At 36.9% G+C, this 20,639-nt stretch overlaps 1 protein-coding gene across 1 annotated transcript in view; it reads right to left on the reverse strand.

The window, feature by feature from the left end:
- Pde8 (phosphodiesterase 8) overlaps positions 1-20,639 on the reverse strand; it is a 130,442-nt gene that overhangs the window by 25,488 nt on the left and 84,315 nt on the right. The window contains exons 6-15 of the mRNA XM_075313856.1: positions 17,061-17,115; positions 16,306-16,404; positions 16,128-16,238; positions 12,974-13,149; positions 12,685-12,895; positions 10,778-10,945; positions 4,346-4,444; positions 4,040-4,288; positions 3,685-3,904; positions 3,469-3,629 (exon numbers count right to left, since the gene is read on the reverse strand). Coding sequence (XP_075169971.1) covers positions 3,469-3,629; positions 3,685-3,904; positions 4,040-4,288; positions 4,346-4,444; positions 10,778-10,945; positions 12,685-12,895; positions 12,974-13,149; positions 16,128-16,238; positions 16,306-16,404; positions 17,061-17,115 — 1,549 coding nt within the window. The remainder of the gene's footprint in view (positions 1-3,468; positions 3,630-3,684; positions 3,905-4,039; positions 4,289-4,345; positions 4,445-10,777; positions 10,946-12,684; positions 12,896-12,973; positions 13,150-16,127; positions 16,239-16,305; positions 16,405-17,060; positions 17,116-20,639) is intronic.

Here is a 20,639-nt window from a genome sequence, read left to right on the forward strand (position 1 = left end):
AAAATTGGCTTCTGTGGTCATATGAGTGTAAATCGGGCGAAAGCTATATATGGGAGCTATATCTAAATCTGAACCGATTTCAACAAAATTTGACACGCATAGCTACAATGCTAATTCTACTCCCTGTGCTAAATTTCAACCAAATTGGGGTAAAACTCTGGCTTCTGGGACCGTATTAGTCCATATCGGGAGAAAGATATATATGGGAGCTATATCTAAATCTGAACCGATTTCAATAAAATTTGGCACACTTGACTATAGTACTAATTGTTCTTCTTGTGCAAAATTTTAAGCAAATTAGGGTAAAAATCTAGCTTCTGGGGCCATATAAGTCCAAATCGGGCGAAATATATATGGGAGCTATATCTAAATCTGAATCGATTTCTTCCAAAATCAATAGGGATCTATTCTGAGCCAAAACACATACTTGTGCCAAATTTTAAGTCGATTGGACTAAAACTGCGACCTAGACTTTGATTACAAAAATGTGTTCACGGACAGACGGACATCGCTATATCGACTCAAGAGCCCACCCTGAGCATTTTTGCCAAAGACACCATGTGTCTATCTCGTCTCCTTCTGGGTGTTGCAAACATATGCACTAACTTATAATACCATACATACGAATAACACTTAGCAAAGAAAAATATTTTAGTTCATTCGTACTAAGAAGTATTAAATCCTTTCAAAACATAAGGAAACACACTTGTTAGAAAATAGGAAATTTTCCTATATTTCTTTTATCTACCTGTAATCGATATGTTTGCGCGTGGGTTGTTTTTTAGTTGGAATCGCGTTGTTATGGTATACGGAGAGATTGTTAAAAAATAATATCGTAAAATAATATAATAAATAACAAATAAAGTATATAAAATATTGGTTATTTTAAATTAGTGAGAAAATGTTGTTTTTTTCAAAATTATTGAACATAAATAACAAACAATACTTCTATCAATGTTCGTGATGGTGTATAAAGAAAGAAAACGCCAACAGAATAACAACCCATTCATTCGTCTTCATTTTGGAAAAAATGGTTTATGATTTTTTATATTTGTAGGTATTGAAATTGTAAAAGGAGGACAAAATCGTTACGCAGCATCTTAATAAAAGTGAAAGGAACAAGAAGAAGAAAACCGTTACACAGCTGGTAACATTACATGGAAATTGGAAACAGTGGAATAATAAACTACTATTTCAAGACCAGTCGATGCTGTTGATTCTTAATAAATATATTTAATATATAAATAAAACATATCTTTTATTGAAGAACAAATTGTCTATATAAATAAATAAAACTGTATTTAAAAACGAAGGTAAGCAGATCTAATTTTGAAGTAAAAGGTTTACCACAAATATGTAAGATTTGTCCAAATGAATGAAAAAAGTTCAATAAAATCATTCCGTAAATGAATTCAATTCAGTTACATTTTTTTTCATTCTGTAGTATAGCGGTACATAAATAAAGGAAAATGTTAACTAATATATGGAATGCATTCTACTTAATTTCTACGAAAATCACATTGTTCACACAAATAAAAATGTCTTTGGCGCTATACGAAGTTCAACTTTCCTCACAATGAGTTCATTTTAACATAAAGAAGTGGTCACTTTTTTCTGGGCGTAGAAAACAATTTTTGCAAAAAATGTGTTTAATTTTTGTAGGCAAAAGTTATGAGACAATTATCCATAACAAATAAATGTTGTTTAATTGTTTAATACCCATTTAAAGGGTCAGAATTTGATCAATATAAACTTGACGTATTTCTTTCAATTTTGCATTTAAAAAACCTGAACACCCCTCATTTTGAAGGTGTGTGTGTAGAATGTTGCTCCTATTTTAATTTTGGAATTCACTCTTCAGTTGTCAAAATGCCGTCCAAGCAAGAAGAGCAGCGTATCAAAATTTTGCTCGCGCATCGCGAAAATCCGAGCTACTCGCACGCAAAGCTTGCAAAATCGCTAAAAGTTGCCAAATCAACCGTTACAAATGTAATTAAAGTGTTTGGGGAACGTTTGTCGACAGTCAGGAAGTCTGGATCGGGGGGAAATCGAAAACCGGAAGCCGCTGAGACGACAAAGAGAGTTGCCGGTAGTTTCAAGCGAAACCCTAACCTCTCTCTCCGAGATGCCGCAAATAAGCTGGGTCTATCGTCTACAACCGTGCATCGAGCCAAAAAACGAGCCGGGCTATCGACTTACAAGAAGGTAGAGACTCCAAATCGCGATGATAAACAAAATTCGACGGCCAAAGCGCGATCCCGGAGGCTGTACACGACGATGCTGACGAAGTTTGACTGCGTGGTAATGGACGACGAAACCTACGTCAAAGCCGACTACAAGCAGCTTCCGGGACAGGAGTTTTATACGGCAAAAGGAAGGGGAAAGGTAGCAGATATTTTCAAGCACATAAAACTGTCAAAGTTCGCAAAGAAATAACTGGTTTGGCAAGCCATCTGTACCTGTGGCTTGAAAAACAGCATTTTCATAGCTTCCGGGACTGTCAACCAAGAAATTTACGTGAAAGAGTGTTTGAATAAACGTCTGCTGCCTTTCCTGAAGAAATACGGTTGTTCCGTACTGTTTTGGCCGGATTTGGCATCTTGTCATTACGGTACGCCGCCATGGAGTGGTACGCCGCCAACAACGTGCAGGTGGTTACCAAGGACAAGAACCCTCCCAACACGCCAGAGCTCCGCCCAATTGAGAAATACTGGGCTATTGTCAAGCGGAACCTAAAGAAGACCAAAAAAACTGCTAAGGACGAGCAGCAGTTCAAGGCAAACTGGCTTTCTGCGGCGAAGAAGGTGGACAAGGTGGCTGTACAAAATCTGATGGCAGGTGTCAAGGGTGAGGCAAGGCAATTCGGATTTGGAAAAGCGAAAGCCTAACTGAATATTTTTCCTGAATTTTATACTAATTGAATTTGAAAAAGAAATTTAATTTGATTTTTTAAATAAACGATTTCACCGATTTACACGCGTTTTCTCTTGACCAAATTTTATAACCCTTTACACACAATCATCCTGTTATTTTTGAATCATTATTCGATTTTTATTCATTCAGCTACTGGTTATTCATATACGTGAACATATGCAGTTCAAAAAATTCATCAACCAACTACGTATGTAAAATACCGAATAACTCGACTTTCAATGCTAAACTCGACTTTATTTCATATTTTTGAATATTCGGAAAATTCATCTACCTAAGTCGATTTATAAAGAATTTGATTCTGATAGAAATCACCATTCGGTAGCTTAAACAATCTAGCTGACTAAGTGGTCTTCTGCATTCACCTGTTTTTCAAGTTTTTAGGTGCTTACTGGCAAGAATGATATTGGTGATGAGTGGCTGTTCAGACATCGGAACCTATAGGGCTGAAATTTAATTTTAAATACTTCCCATATATGAAACTTTAAGTGTTTCCTTAAGAATAATTTTGAATAATTTGTGAACTACGAAACTTACATCTCTTGGTTCCAATTCAGCTCCAAAAACGCTTACAAACTTGGCCAAATGTTCAAAATGCCTTGTCATCTCAGTGGCCAAGATCATGTCAATGATGGTCGTACGTGCAGCTTTGTACGTTTCGGTGTCCAAATTCTTAAATATGTTTGCACTGTCATCACCTGTAGAAGAAGCATGTCACTTTAATCATGCCGCCTTCTAATTGAAAATACTCACCTAAAGTTAACTTAAAAGTAATCGACGCGTGATGCGATTCAAGCACCGTTAAATCATTATACAGTATCGCCAATGGACTATTTGAGTTACAAAGAAAGGCTGACGATCGCCCGGGATGATCAACATCATGGGCTGCAGCAGCAATTAGTGCTGAAGCTTCTTCCAAACGGTCCATTATTAAATCTTTGGCTGCAAGCTGTGATATAAAAACGCCAGTTGCCTAAAATTTTCATAGGGTTAATCTCTCCTTGTTGCAGAACTTTTTCTTATAAAAATCAAAGTACGGGTAACGAACTCTTTAGAATGAATAATTTCAAGTTTCAGTCAGGAATTCAAGTTTTTCGGTTATATATACCTGCATAACATCGGCGGCATGTGTGCTATTGTGGTAGGAGTTGTCGGCATGATAATTACGCTCGATAACAGCCAGCCAATTCTTGCAGACATTCTCGTCTACATTGAGCGTAGCAAATACATCGAATCGACGAAATATTTCCATTCCCAAATATAATAGTGGGTGCCGCTCTGTAACTTCTTCCAATTTGAAAATATTAAATTCCCAGTTGAGAGATTCTTCCAGTATTTCCATGATGAGTGGGGTTGCCTGCAAGAGGATTTTTCATTAAAAACACGTAAAGCCTAAGTTGTAATAGTTACTTGCCTTCATCTTCGCTGGCATTATCGTGGACAGACGGTTAGTACAATTTGTCCGTACAATGGAGTCATTCGAACTTCGTCTTGAAGAATACACATTTGGTCCCTGGAAAAATCATAGTAAAGTAGGTTAGGTTAAAGTGGCAGCACGATTAAGTTTCAGCCTCACTTAGACTATTCAGTCCATTGTGATACCACATTTAACTAAAAGTAACTATTACATATGGGCACTTCTAATTTTAACCACTGAACCTTCTCTATTATTTTCTTTTATTGAACCAACCAGATTGTTCCAAAAACATTACAGACTGCTTAAGTTAACGTTTTCCAGGTCCGCCAGTAATCTAAAGCTATATGCTCCTAAAATTTGCTTACGCCTTACTCAAAATGCAGGACACTCACACAAGAGGTGCTTAATTGATTCCTTTTCCTCCGAATCATGACAGCTCATATAATAGTCATTATACTTCGCAACAATAGTGTTTGCAAATTCACCTATCAGGCAACGACCCGTTATATCAGATATCAGAAGTGATATCTGACGTCTTGAGAACACTAGCATATCTAGTGTGCGGTTCAAGTTTAAATGGGACCATATTTGCTTGGTGTCGTTACAACTCTTGCAATTCTCCCATCGAACATTTGCCACCATGACGGCCTTCTCACGCAGTAAGAGCTTGCAAGTAGCCAGAGACATACCAACAGATTCTAGTTCCTAGCCTTGCTAACTCATCTGCTTCGCAGTTCCCCGGTATGTTCCTATGGCCAGGCACCCATATTAGGTGAATATTGTACTGCTCATCCATCTCGTTGAGATATTTGCGGCAGTCGATGGCCATTTTCGAATAAAGGAACAAAGAGTCCAAGGATTTTATTGCAGGTTGACTGTCTGAGTATATATTAATGTGGCTGCCCGATGTATCAGGCTGACTTAGACTATTCAGTCCATTGTGATACCACATCGGTTCTTCTCTTATCACTGAGTGCTGCCCGATTCCATGTTAAGCTCAATGACAAGGGACCACCTTTCTATAGCCGAGTCCGAACGGCGTTCCACATTGCAGTGAAACCACTTAGAGAAGTTTTGAAACCCTCAGAAATGTCACCAGCATTTCTGAGGTAAGATAATCCACCGCTGAAAAACTTTTCGGTGTTCAGTCGAAGCAGGAATCGAACACGCGACCTTGTGTATGCAAGGCGGGTATGCTAACCATTGCACCACGGTGGCTCCCTTTGGAACATTACTTCTCAGCCAATTCGCCACCTCTTTTATTGCTAATATTTCAGCCTGAAAAACACCAGTGATTAGGTAATCTTTTCGCTATTCGAAGTTCCAGATCTTTAGAATATACTCCAAAACCCACTTGTCCATCAAATTTGTAGCTATCAGTGTAGAAATCTATATATCTTTTATTCCCCGGGGTCTGTGTATACCACCCCTCACTGTTGGGAATTAGAGTTTCAAACTTTTTGTCGAAAAGTGGTTTCGCCAGAGTGTAATCCACTACGTTAGGCACATATTGCATTATTTTGAGGACCGAAATGTGGCCGTACATATTTTTCCGACCACAGCGATAGCTCTCGCAACCGCACAGCCGTTGTTGCAGCTGACTGTTTGGCCAAAATGTCTAAAGACAATAGATGCAGCATGACATTAAGGGAATCTGTTCCTGTCTTACTGAATGGGCCTGAGATACATAAGCACGCCATACGCTGAACTTGTCTTGGCAGGATTTACTCCAAGACCATTCTCTTTCGCCCATTTCTCAGTCATCCGCAGGGCTCTTTGTATAACATCTCTGGTTGTGGATGGGAATTTTTCCCTGACTGCTAGAGCCACATCGTCTGCGTATACCACCACTTTTATCCTTTCTTTTTCTAGGGAAACCAGAAGGTTGTTTATAGCAACATTCCAAAGAAGAGGTGATAGAACTCCTCCTTGGAGAATGCCTCTGTTCACATACCATTGCATGTTTGCTTGTCCTAGTGTGGCTGAAATACGTCTCCTCATTAGCAGTTCGTCTAGCAGCCTAAGTATACCTGGATCAACATTCAGAGTTGTCAGTCCTTTTAATATCGATCTTGGATGGACGTTATTGAATGCCCCCTCGATGTCTAGAAACGCCACGATTGTGTATTCATTGACAGATAGTGAGCTTTCGGTAAAGCTGACTAGTTCATGCAAAGCGGTCTCAGTAGACATGCCCTTCGAGTATGCATGCTGTCATTTTGAGAGCAAACTTGAATCGACGCTAGTTCTAATATAAATGTCTATCATCCTCTCCAGAGTCTTAAGTAGGAATGAGGATAAGCTGATTGGTCGGAAATCCTTCGCACTCGAGTGAGAGGCTTTTCCTGCTTTAGGTATGAAAACGACTTTTGTTTCCCTCCACTTTTTTGGAATATATGCTAAGTTTATACATCCTTTATATATCACCGTCAACCAAGGGATAATTCTGCAGTCCCTGCTTGTAACTCCGCCGGAGTAATTCCATCAGGTCCGGGGGATTTGAATGACCCAAAGCTATTTAACGCCCATTTTATTCTAGATTCCGATACAAGTTCCTCGATAGGAAATGACCGCTGACCCACTGTAGCACCGCCAGAACGTGGTCCAACCATCTGATTTCCAGGAAAATATGTGTCCAATAGTACCTCCAGCGTCTCCTCACTGGACGTTGTCCAATTGCCCTCCGATGTTTTAATGAAGCTTGGAGCGGAGTTAGTGGATGCTAGTACCTTCTGGAAGCCTCGGACGTATTCTCAATACTGCTGCAGTAAACATTCCAAGAGTTATGCTGATCCTTTCTCAGTTCTCGCTTGTATCCTTTCAGATTCTTCTTGTAAGCGTCCCAATCCTTAGGAGCTCTGACGAACTTTTCTTGGTTAAAGAGCTTCCTGCAGGATTTCCTCATATTACTTAACTCCGTAGACCACCATGGTGGTCAATTTTTCCCCCTTGGCTTCCCTCTAGGGCATGCAGCATTCAGTGAGATGTTGAAGGCCTTAGTAATCCGCTCCACTGCGTGTTCGATATCTTGCACAGTGCTCATATTTGTCTCTGGATTTTCCGGTATCATCATATTGAACGATTCCCTATACCTATTCCAATCAGCTTTCCTAACATTTGGCGGAAATATGGTCTTTGAAGTACGAACAGCCAATCTGAAACTGATGTAGCGATGATCTGGGAAGCTATGTTCCATCAAAACTTGCCACTCAGATATCTTATCATTCAGTTCCGGAGAGGCCAATGCGACGCTCAAAACCTCTTGCCTGTTTTTGGTGACAAAGGTTGGTGCATCGCCCTTATTGCAAACTACCAGGTTACTACGCAAAATAAACGCTATTAGCGACTCTCCCCTTGCATTAGTATCACTACTTCCCCAAACACTATGATGTGCATGGGAGCCAGAGCTCCCATAATGAGTTTTGTTTTTGTTTTCAGTGACTCCTCAACTACGGTCTTAACGGCACATGGAGGCATCTCCCTATCATGTCCAATGTAGACCGAAGATACCCAGTATTTGCATTTGGATATCTCTAGACTGGCTACGACAGTGTCTGCATTACTTAATGAAGGCAGCAGAAACAAGTTTAGTTCGTTCTTAGCAATTATAGATGCTCGGTTTTTATCTTTACCGGTATTATGCAAAAGTTTGAAACCCGGAGTGCTTAATTCACAGATCGTATTCTTATATATGTATGGTTCTTGAATAAGAACTATATCTATGTCTCCTTTCATCAGGAGAACTTTTATGGCAGCACAAGCGGCCTTACAGTGGTGAAAATTTATCTGGAGGAAAAGTAGAACCACCCAAATTTTCAACCACCGTCACATCAGCCGCTTCAATTGAGTCATCAAGGGCTTCCTCTTCACAGATCTCGTTGACTCTCGCAACAATCCGCGGTTCAGCTTTGGTGATGTTTGAGCCTGTAGGAACTTCCCGCATACAATTTTCGTCAATGCTTGCAGTTTTTATGTCTCCTCCGGCTTCGCAAGATTTTTTCACTTCTGACTCTACCGGAGGCTTGTCCGTTTCGGAATCCATTGGCTGATCGCTTTTGTATACCTTCATATGGATAACATGAAAGCCATAACTTACACGTCATTGGGTCTGGGCTAGATGTGGCAGCGACTCAATGTTCAATATAAACACCGCATGACGTCTTGGTCCATCCACCTCATCCAAACGACCAACCTTCCAATCGGCGGTTGGAAGATCTTGGTTACATTCCTTTAGTCTGTTTAGTATCGACTCAGGATCAGGAGGGTTAGCAGTTATCCATGCATGTGCTCTAGGTTTAGCCGGTATGTCTTTTTTATCAACTAACTCCAAAGCGGCTCCTTTCCAAACTTCACCAATTAGCATCAAAGCAGCTTTAAAGCAATCCATAGACCTCTGATACGCAAATGCTAATAACTTATATCGTCCTTGACACCATCCAGCATCTTGCCGTCGAGGACTTGGTCCGGGAAACTTTTTTCGCCCCTCTGAGTAGACACCAGACATCGCGTTCTCAATTTCCCCCAATTTTTGCTTTGGAACCATACCGTCCAATGCTCCTTTATTAATGATAGCCATCACAAGGCTGTCTTTTGCAACTGAGGCAAACGATCGTTGATCCCGTTTAGAGGATGGCAGCTCATCCGGTGATCGTTCCCTTTTTCCAGCTTCAAGAATTCCTTGAGCCCATTTTAAGGAATCGCTTTGCTTAGCCGACAACGTGCTTGGGTCGACTGATCCTAATTTCTTTAGGATAAACAAAGCATTTCTGCGTTCTTTGAATCTCTTTCGTGAAGGATTACTTCCTTTTGATGTCGTTAACTTAGAAAAGGTTCGACTTGCCAAAGTGTCGAGTAATTGGGCCTGACTTTTGGTCACTGCCCAAATTCATAACTTCAGTCAATACCCGTCCACTGGGCCCTGAAGTTAGCAACCCAGTGGATGACTTTGAATTTCGCTGCATGGTGGTTTGATTACGATGAAATAAGCCGCTATTAAAAAACACGTCCGTTCAGTTCGACGGTTGAATAGAATAGTAAAGTATAGCATTGCTTTAATGTATTCCATCGACATGTGCAATATTAGCTCACAAATATATCCTAGACTTTTCATTACACATACTAAAAATTTCAGTCGAAAACTCTAAATTCCATTTTGTATTCGAATTTTAAGTACTTTAAATAGATGCAAATTAACTGTTCGGCCTTCAATATTACATAAAATCATAGCGACTAGAATCGAAATTTAACGAATAAATCGGTATTGAATTGAACGAGGATACACCCAAAGAAAGAAAACGTTTGGAAAACGTGTATCGAAAACGTATTTCTTTTGTTAGAGTTTTTTGAAATTCGTTTGTTAAAAAATTTTTATTTTTTCAAAAAAAAACCAACAACACAGTCTTTAAGTCTTTAATAAGACACATTTGACAGTTTCATAGTAAATATTTAATGTAGTAGTATATAATGTTGAACACCTTTTCGGAATCTTCCGAACATATCTGGAATATATGTAAAAAAAAAACTTTTTGGTGTTCGGTCGAAGCAGGGATCGAACCCACGACCCTTGGAATGCAAGGCGGACGTACTAACCACTGCTCCACGGTACCCAACTAAATGTATGTTGGGGAGCCACCGTGGTGCAATGGTTAGCATGCCCGCCTTGCATACACAAGGTCGTGGGTTCGATTCTTGCTTCAACCGAACACCAAAAAGTTTTTCAGCGGTAATGCCGGTGACATTTCTGAGGGTTTCAAAAGCTTCTCTAAGTGGTTTCACTGAAATGTGGAACGCCGTTCGGACTCGGCTATAAAAAGGAGGTCCCTTGTCATTGAGCTTAACATCGAATCGGGCAGCACTCAGTGATAAGAGAGAAGTTCACCAACGTGGTATCACAATGAACTGAATAGTCTACGTGAGCCTGATACTTCGGGCTGCCACCTAACCTAACCTAACATAAATGTATGTTTCTGTTAAATAATGTTTGTTTAATCGGTTCGTTCGCCGAAAACGATGCTATATAAATATAACTGTTGATGCCAATAACAGCTATGTAATATGTTGGCTTGCAAACTGTATGGTCCTCGGTTGGATTCCCGTCCAGACGAAAGGTAAAATTAAAAAAAAAATATATAAAATCGAATAATTTTTTCTACATTGCTTGTATTCCAGGAAAAGGTGCTAAGAACTAAAACACCTCGTGAAAGTCAGAAAGATGTGAGGAAAAATTCAATTAGCCAGAAAAAAATTTTTTTTTTTTTGAGTTAGTCTTTATGAAATTGTTTTTACATCCTGGAAAAGAATAAACGTTTATCACAAAAAGTATTTACATTTCTTCCAAATAAACTTCCTTAAAGCGAAATGTAAATGAGAAACGATCTTTGTGTAAAATTTCGTTTGGCAGGAAAGAATTATTTTTTTGCGTTTACTTACCGTTAGAAGAGCGCCAATTAGATCTGTGGCAATCGGGTCATCCGTGCGTATTTCTTTCATCTGTGGGCTGTAGAGTCCTTCACGCTTTAGAAACTCCATGACTTTATCTATCAGACGCGCCTCATCCGCTGAACAATTCTCCTGTACTTGTGAGAGTAGGTTTATAATCTCCATGAACAAAGTTAAGAAAACAATGATGAGGTAAAGGAACATAACAATCATTGCAGATGGAGTGGGATTGAGATAAACACACGCACACACACATAATTGGATTTTTTTGAAAACAAGAAAAAGAAAAATATAGTTAATCAATCAATATGTTTCATACAAAAATATTAGTGCTCAAAAGATACCAAATGTTATAAAAATGTACGAATATTACAGAGAAGACCCCACATTTGCTCGGGCCATATTTATGGATATGTTAATTTCTCCCAGTATTAAGAAAATTTAATCAAGTTCATAGTTCTTCTTCAAATGAGTTAAAAAGTTTTACTAAAAAATTGCTAAAAATTACAACGGGGAAGGTAATTTTTCGTTCAATTGGCGAAATGTTCACTCACAGTTATTGTATCCTAACCATTGTACAAAAATGTATCTACTATTTTGTTCCAATTTACATTTTATCATTTTGAGAGCCCACCTCAAGTAATGAGTGGACTAATAAGTTTACAAATAACCCAAACATTGCGACAAAGACGAAGAAGATTTATGAATAAACTCTCGATACTCTTGGCCCAGTGATACTATATCAATCCGTCTTCCTCCGTGCCTATTTCGATGGTTCCTTGGACTACGCGAATTGTGCTTACACGCAAAGAAAAAAACTTTTGGAATACGTGTACCGAAAACGTTTTTCTTTTGTTAGAGTTTTTTGAATTGCTTCGAAAATATTAAACTTTTATCACCAAAATGTTACAAAATTTTTAGTTTTTCAATAAAAAAAAATATTTTTGAACCAACAACACAGACCAATCCAATATTCCGAACATATCTGGAATATATGTAAACAAAAAAAAAAAAAATTTTTTTTGGTGTTCGGTCGAAGCAGAGATCGAACCCACTATCCTTGGCATGCAAGGCGGACGTGCTCCACCGTGCCCAACTAAATGTATGTTTCTGGTAAATAAAGTTTGTTTAATCGACTCGTGGGCGCCGCAAGCTATGCTATATAAATATAACTTATATGGATAAATTTCTATTGATGACAATAACAGCTACATAGCTCAGTGGATAGTGTGTTGGCTTACAAATTGCATGGTCCGCGGTTCGATTCTCCGTCCAGGCGAAAGGTAAAATTTAACAAAAATTTATAAAATCGAATAATTTCTTCTACATTGTTTGTATTACAGAAAAAGGTGCTAAAAACTAAAAAACCTCGTGGAAGTGAGAAAGATGTGAGGGAAAATGCAATTGGCCAGAAAAGATTGTTTTTTGAGTTAGTCTTTATAAAATTGTTTTTACACCCTGGCAAAGAAGAACGCTTATCACAAAAGGTATATACTTTTCTTCCAAATAATCTTCCTTACAGCGAAAAGCAAATGAGAAACGAACTTTGTTTGTCTAAAATTTCGTTTGGGAGGAAAGAATTATTTTGTTGCGTGTAGGCTGCTTCAGGGAACGAACCGGACGGACATCCATTGCTTCAAGAGGTTTGTTATGCCAAAAATTTCTTGCAAAACGTGACCAATCTGTATTGCCTCTTATACATCTTGACGGCCTAGAAGATATATGCGCATTGGAAATTCGAATTCTGGCTTTGTTATGAACATATGTGAACTAGTACATTTACAATGGATTTGTTAAATGCCAACATAGAAGGCTATGTAAAACCGATATAGGATAATATCGGGAAGCATGTTTATATGCTTTTTTATACATAAGATAGTTCCATTTATATTACTTACTTTTGTAATTGGAGCCTCCAGTGGCAATGATGTAAGCTTCGCTAGACTGGTACGGCGCAAACCATCCGAGGCTATAGAGCGGACATCGAAGCTACCCCGACGAATGGAGTGTAGGGATCCACGTGGAGCTTCTTTAGGTTGAGGCAGAGTGGCAATGAAGTCCATTTGACCTCCAGGTACATCGAAATTGAACACGAAGTGTGTGGGCGTTCTGTAAATATAGATCGCATAACTAGCTAAGAAAAGGATAACAGATTGTGATATGTAGCTCTTGTGCACTTTTCTTCACCTTCCAATACAAGCCACTGGTACCACTCTCACGTGCATTGGTATTCCGTCTTGATTCTTGCGCTTCACTGTAAGAATGCCATCAAATTCCCGTACACCTTTCCCCTGTACACTGCTGTTAATCGTGGATACATCCGAGACGAAAATATCTGCCAATGGTTTGTTTATGACTTCGTCCTGTGGGGGATTTTGCATAAGAAAAAAAAAATACATATTAGTACAATACATTCCATTTTTATTATCTACAATTAAATAAGATATATATCACGAAAATATAATGGAAATGAAAGCGAACTACACTGAAAAAAGCTTGCAAGGCTTGAATGACTTTGATTCAGCATGGATTGCGCAGAAATTTCTATTAAAGAGTGTCATCCATAATCCAGTTACTTGGGTTGTGGTAACAATTGCCGATGTCAAAGAATCTTAAAATTTCTTAAGTTAAGTTAAGTGAGTTAGTCCATATTATTATTATTTTTATTTGTAATTTGAAGCCTTAAAGGCCAATTGAGGTAAATCACAATAAATCTACTAAAGAATAACTCCCCGAAACAAAGCTTTACTTATAATCTAAAATGGTTAAAGGTATGGAATTAAAGTGATCACAAATATAAACTTCTTAGGTCTACAAAAAATATATAAAATTTTATAATTTTCAATTAAAAAAAACTACTCCTCCTGCAATTATTACTATTTTTTGTTTTTTTTTATTATTATTATTATTTTTTATCTTTTTTTTATTTTATTTATTTTCATTTTTCATCATTCTTTTTTAAATCAATATTACTATTGCATATGTAATATTTAAAGATTTTATTGTCATCTTCAGTGACACCTACTTCTAAGTACAATGTAATAATAACAGCAATAATAACAATTATTATTATTATCACTGCCACCACTATTACTATTATTATTTTTCCTAAAAATTAATATAACTATTGTACCTATATATAAGGCTTTTATTCCGTCATCTTCAGTGACTCCTACTCTTAACTACTCTAAATTTTCGCACAGTAACAGGTTGGCTGAGAAGTCCCCGGTCTAACAAAGAAAACACATTTTTTTTGTCAAAATTCGTTTTTATTATTCAACATAGTTCCCTTCAAGAGCGATACAGCGATTATAACGACCTTCCAATTTTTTGATACCATTTTGGTAGTACTCCTTCGGTTTTGCCTCAAAATAGGCCTCAGTTTCGGCGATCACCTCTTCATTGCATCCAAATTTTTTCCCTGCAAGCATCCTTTTGAGGTCTGAGAACAAGAAAAAGTCGCTGGGGCCAGATCTGGAGAATACGGTGGGTGAGGAAGCAAGTCGAAGCCCAATTCATTAATTTTTGCCATCGTTCTCAATGACTTGTGGCACGGTGCGTTGTCTTGGTGGAACAACACATTTTTCTTCTTCATATGGGGCCGTTTTGCCGCGATTTCGACCTTCAAACGCTCCACTAACGCCAAATAATAGTCACTGTCGGTTTTTCTCTTCTCAAGATAATCGATAAAAATTATTCCATGCGCATCCCAAAAAACGTAGGCCATTACATTGCCAGCGGACTTTTGAGTCTTTCCACGCTTCGGAGACGGTTCACCGGTCGCTGTCCACTCAGCCGGCTGTCGATTGGACTCGGGAGTCTAGTGATGGAGCCATGTTTCATCCATTGTCACATATCGACGGAAAACTCGGGTGTATTACGAGTTAACAGCTGCAAACACCGCTGAGAATCATCAACACGTTGTTGTTTTTGGCCAAATGTGAGCTCGCACGGCACCCATTTTGCACAGAGCTTCCGCATATGCAAATATTGATGAATGATATGACCAACACGTTCCTTTGATATCATTTTACGGTCATTCAAAATCATTTTGTGGATTTTTTTGATGTTTTCGTCGGTAACCACCTCTTTCGGGCGTCCACTGCGTTCACCGTCCTAAGTGCTCATTTCACCACGCTTGAATTTTGCATACCAATCAATTATTGTTGATTTCCCTGGGACAGAGTCCGGAAACTCATTATCAAGCCAAGTTTTTTCTTCCACCGTATTTTTTCCCTTCAGAAAACAGTATTTTATCAAAACACGAAATTCCTTTTTTTCCATTTTTTTCACAATAACAAAAGTTGCTTCACAAAAGACGCTCTATCTCACAAACTAATTGACTTACAGACGTCAAATTTTGACACGAATCATTTGAAGGTTGGCACTATACAAAAATAATATGCATTTAATACTAGCGACCTGTTAGTTAGAGACTCAAATCTCAACCGCATGAGATGAAATTTGTTCCTCCTAAGGATCTAGAATTCAAATTTGGTAGTTGGTTTATTTGGTGACTATATGTAATTATGAACCGATATTAATCAATTTTTGCATGACATGACATTACGTAAATTTGCTTTTTGGGGATCGATCTATATGGGGGCTATACCTAAAAGTGGTCCGATATGGCCCATTTGCAATACCATTACACCCACATCATCTTGTCATCTTTAAAGTCGATAAATTGTTTCGTTTTTGAGGTAATGAGCACACATTGTAGTTTTTTCCCCTAACGAAAATGCTAGCTAATGTTTAATTGACAATTGTGACAAATAAAAATAAAAATTCAACATAAAATTATTTTATACCAACAAGTTTGAAATATTAAATTTGTTTTAAATTCATGATAGAAAAGTATCGAAATAAATAGTCCACATAATTGATGGTAAGAATTACTTCAATTATTCTTGCGAACCGTAATACATCTCCTCAAATTTCGAAGCATACATCGATACATTTCCAGATTTCCTCTATTTTAAATTTAAATCAAATTTTATTATTTCTTTTTCGAAATTTTCCAAAGTTTAATGAAATTTTATTCTTGGCGCCAATGATTTTCTTCTTTACTTTTAGTTAATTTGTTCTTTATGAGAGGATGTAATTTCGTGAACTGTAGTTAAAAAGTACATTAAAAGTACATTAAATTTTCCTGGTTTTAACAACGCTTTGTAGAATTCTCACAAAAATTTAGTCCATTTTTCGTGTAGTTATTTCATTCTTCCTTTAAAATAGTTTATTTATTTTCGGTGTGTGTCATTTGGCCATTACGATCTTACATATTCTGTCGTTTATTCCAAACAAACTAAGCTTTTGCCAAAAGTTCGTTTTTTTCGCTTACCAAACGCATATTGAGCAATCTTTCAGCAGATCTGTTGGCATACTGAATCCTTAAGAGATCATCGGTTATAATCAGCACTTCTTTCAGTCTATGTAGTGCTGTGTAAAGCGCCTGTGAACACAAATAGGGTTTGTGAATAAACTTTTACCGGACGAAAGCCCTCATTGTGGTTTCTTACCTGTTGGGTCGAGATGACATTGTGAGGACGAACAATTGAGTGAAGAGTTTGTTTCAACTCCATGGCACACATCGAGAGGTTTGTAGTTTCCGCCATGCACTGAAAGGAATTTGTTCTATGTTAGCTTAATGCGTTTACACTGTAATTCATAACGGATTCAAATTTTCTCAATTGGGATGATAACATGTTTATACAAAAGCTTTTATATGTGGCTGAAATACCCGATCCATATATCTTAACGAAAAACACACATTCGTACAAGAATACAAATCAGAATTAGAGAACACTCAAATGAAATCATAAACGGTCAGGAGGCCGATGAAAATACTATGAGGGACCAAAACTTTAAAAAAATCCGGACCTTCTGAAAGAGAGAAGGACAACAATCAGGAACACCACCACGATCTGCGCCGAATAGGAGCAGCAGGAATACGGTGTATATAGAATGTTTTGTGACAATGACGGGAACACAAGTATTCCCTAAAAAGTAGTTTCAGTATAAAAATCCACATTATAATGGACGCATAATCAATATCTTTTCCAAGAAATGCACATTTTCTTTTGTTTCAATCGCAAGTAAAGTAAATTCACCAATATTGATTGCTTTTTGTTGCCAAACCAATTAAAAGTTTAATTGATTAAATGAACACATTAATTGAATTTAATATCAAAAATTAATTGATTTCGTGACAAAAGTCAATTAAAATTTCCGTGGAAAATCTTGTTCCACGGATAACGTATAACATTTTACTTACCCTATTAACGCCAGCGTCTAAAAGTGCATTTATCACATCATCTCTGTCAAATATACTGCAAAAGAATAAAGATTAATATCACATAAAATTCAGAACAAAATAATGATTTCTTAGAAATATTTTATTCTGATAAAGTCCACAGCGCACAGTGCTTCGAAAGCGGCAAAAAAGTATGTGCTCCGATTTTTATTATAACTTCTGTTTTTAATAGCCTATGATATCGAGCTTCGAATGCAAACATAAATTTTTTGCTATAATTGACTAGAACTATTTTTAAAAAATATTTGAATTTTAAGTTTTTTTTATTTTGTTCCAAAATAGGGTTAAATAAAGTGGGTGGTGTAAAAGAATGAATCGTCCGATTTTAACCAAGTTAAATGTTTTGTGTAGGTATTGGTAGTGGTTCTTGAAGTAAAACCAACAAAAAATAAATTTGAGCAAATTAAAATTATGATAATTTTTAACATTTTGGGGATTTTTCTAGCCGACAAGGATAATTTACAAAGACCGCAAAAAAAATATTTCTCTCAACATTATCCCCAAGCTTTTTTTGGGTTGATTATAAAGTATATTATGGAATATAAAATTAAAGTTCAGCTATTTTTGATTAAAATATTTTTGAAATATTTTTACTTTTGGAGTATATTTTTGGTAAAAAAAATACTAAACGAAGGGATTTTGGATGAACGAGGTTTTGCTATGTATTCCGTTCTATGCTAATTTTATTAGGTTTGAATTTCAATCCTTTTTTGTTTTTGGTTTGTATTTGTTGTTAGTGTTCAATTCAAACAAAAATAAAATTTTGCTATTTTGAAACATAGGTCGATGCATATCATCTTTGGCACACTTGCCTGTGCACTGATACAAAATTGTTCGTACTATTAACGAACGGGCTTCGTTGATTATTTTTCGTTAATATTACGAAATTTTTCATTATAAAAACGAAAGTGATTGTTAGTACAATGAAATCAATCGTTAAAAGACAATTTTGTGTTTTGGTTTTTCGTTATATTAATGAAACACGTTTCGTTAAATTACGAATATTAAGTTTGTAATTTTTTCAAGAATTAGAATAAAATTCCGGGATGAAATTATTATAATCATTTGCACATAGAGAGTAACTTTTGGAAACCTTTAGCCCTTTAAACCGTCGTTTTATATACTCCGAAACAGGAATTGAAAATATCATTTATAAAACGAAAGCGATCGTTAATAAAATGATATGGATCGTTAAAAAATAAATTTTAAATTGTTATGTTTCGTCATATTAATGAAATATGTTCGTTAATAATACGAATGGTAGTTTGAGTATTTCTGCCTCTCCTTACACTCTCTCTCTCTCTCTCTAAAACGTCTCTCCATACTCTCTCTAATACGTGTGTAGCGTCTATGTAATTTGTACATACCAGTGTTGCCAGGTGATTTTTGAATCTTCCCCCCAAATCGTAAGAAAAAACCCCTAGATTGGTCTAGAGTTGTTTCAAAAACCCCCAAAAATTTAAGAATGTAAAATGTACCAACTGGAATCCCATATTTCGTGAAAAAATGCTGTAGTGATACATTTTCAAAATTAAATTGAATAAAAATATATAATAATACAATGTCAATTTAAAATGCAGATAAAACAATATAATTTAATGTATAAATCTTTTAAATCAACTTAATTTTAAAAAATCGGTTTATAAAGTACAAAAAATAAACGAAATTCTGTAAATATATACATTATTTGTTACAAAAAGTCTACAATTTTAAATCGTCTGCCATAGCAGTGTACAAAAAGTGCATTTGTAGGTGTTACATTATGAGACATATAGGTTAAGTTAGGTGGCCGCCCCATGTATCGGGCACTTAGTTTATTCAGTCCATTGTGATACCACAGTGGTGAACTTCTCTCTTATCACAGAGTGCTGCCCGAATCCCTTTCTATAGCCGAGTCCAAACGGCGTTCCACATTGTAGTGAAACTACAGAAGCTTTGAAACACACAGAAATGTCACCAGCATTACTGCACTCAAAAAAAGTGAACTCTCTATGTCACTAAAGCCAATTTAACTTTATTTTAGTTCATGGAATTAGTATGTATGGAGAAAGTTTCCTTTACTCTAATAATTTTTTGCGTACGTTAGTTAAATGAACTAAAAAAACGAGAAAAAGTTATACACAAATGAAGTAAAAAGTTTTACTAAATTCGTACTTCTCACAATATAGTTCATTATTTCTTTAAATTTGTAAATTTTACTACAAATGCGTCCACCATGAACTTCGTATGTCACTAAAGATATTCTTGCAATTTTGATAATAACTCCAATTTTTTGTTTCAACTTACAAAATTTTCTTTAGCAAGTGAAAAAAATTAATTATGTCTAATAAATTTTCTTGAATTTGTCGAAAAATATTTACTTATTTTTGTGATATCGGCGTGATGTCAGCGTTTGTAATACTGTTTACTTAAAATTTTCTACAAATATTAAAAATTTTCTAAAATTAGTTAAATGTTTTCTTCCTGGTGGGTTCACTGTTTTTTCAGTGTGAGGTGGGAATCGAACCCGCGACTTTGTGTATGCAAGGCGGGCATGCTAACCATTGCACCACGATGGCTCCCTAAGACCCATAATAGCAGCTTTCAGATGCTAAGTTCAAATACGATTTTTTAATTTGTTTTTAACTGTGTCAAATATTAAAAATGCCCTTTCAAAAGAAGAATTTGAAAAGGATAATGAAAATAATGGCAATGCATACTTGCTAATATTTAGGAACTTAGGTTGATTTCCTGTATCTTTTTCTCCAATTTCATGCCAGAATTGTTCCAAATTTGGTCGAAAATTGCTCCACTTTATAAGGTCTAAGATATTATTTTACCCCCAAAAATCCCCCCAACTAGGTTAGGTTAGGTTAGGTTATGTGGCAGCCCGATGTATCAGGCTCACTTAGACTATTCTGTCCATTGTGATACCACAGTGGTGAACTTCTCTCTTATCACTGAGTGCTGCCCGATTCCATGTTAAGCTCAATGACAAGGGACCTCCTTTTTATAGCCGAGTCCGAACGGCGTTCCACATTCGAGTGAAACCACTTAGAGAAGCTTTGAAACCCTCAGAAATGTCACCAGCATTACTGAGGTGGGATAATCCACCGCTGAAAAATTTTTTGGTGTTCGGTCGTAGCAGGAATCGAACCCACGACCTTGTGTATGCAAGGCGGGCATGCTAACCATTGCACCACGGTGGCTCCCATCCCCCCAACCCCCCAACTAAGAGTTACCCCTAAAAATCCACCTAAGCTTGAAAAACCCCCTAAATTTGGGGGAAAACCCCTAACCTGGCAACACTGGTACATACCCATGTAAACATGGCAATAAGCACAGATTTGCGTGTGCGTCTTGAACAAACGGTAAAAAGTTCAACAGAAACTTGTCTGATGGGCAAACCTTAACAACATTTACGAGTACGTTCTTTTCGCTGAAGAGTGCACAGGCTCATTACAGTTTCGTTGTGAGTAATAAACATAAAGGGTGGTTAAATTGTAAGGGCCGATGTTTTATTTGACATTTCTCTATTTCAGACTTACTCAATTCTAACCA

This window comes from Haematobia irritans, chromosome 5 (genome assembly GCF_050003625.1).
Source record: "Haematobia irritans isolate KBUSLIRL chromosome 5, ASM5000362v1, whole genome shotgun sequence".
Classification (NCBI taxonomy): domain Eukaryota; kingdom Metazoa; phylum Arthropoda; class Insecta; order Diptera; family Muscidae; genus Haematobia; species Haematobia irritans.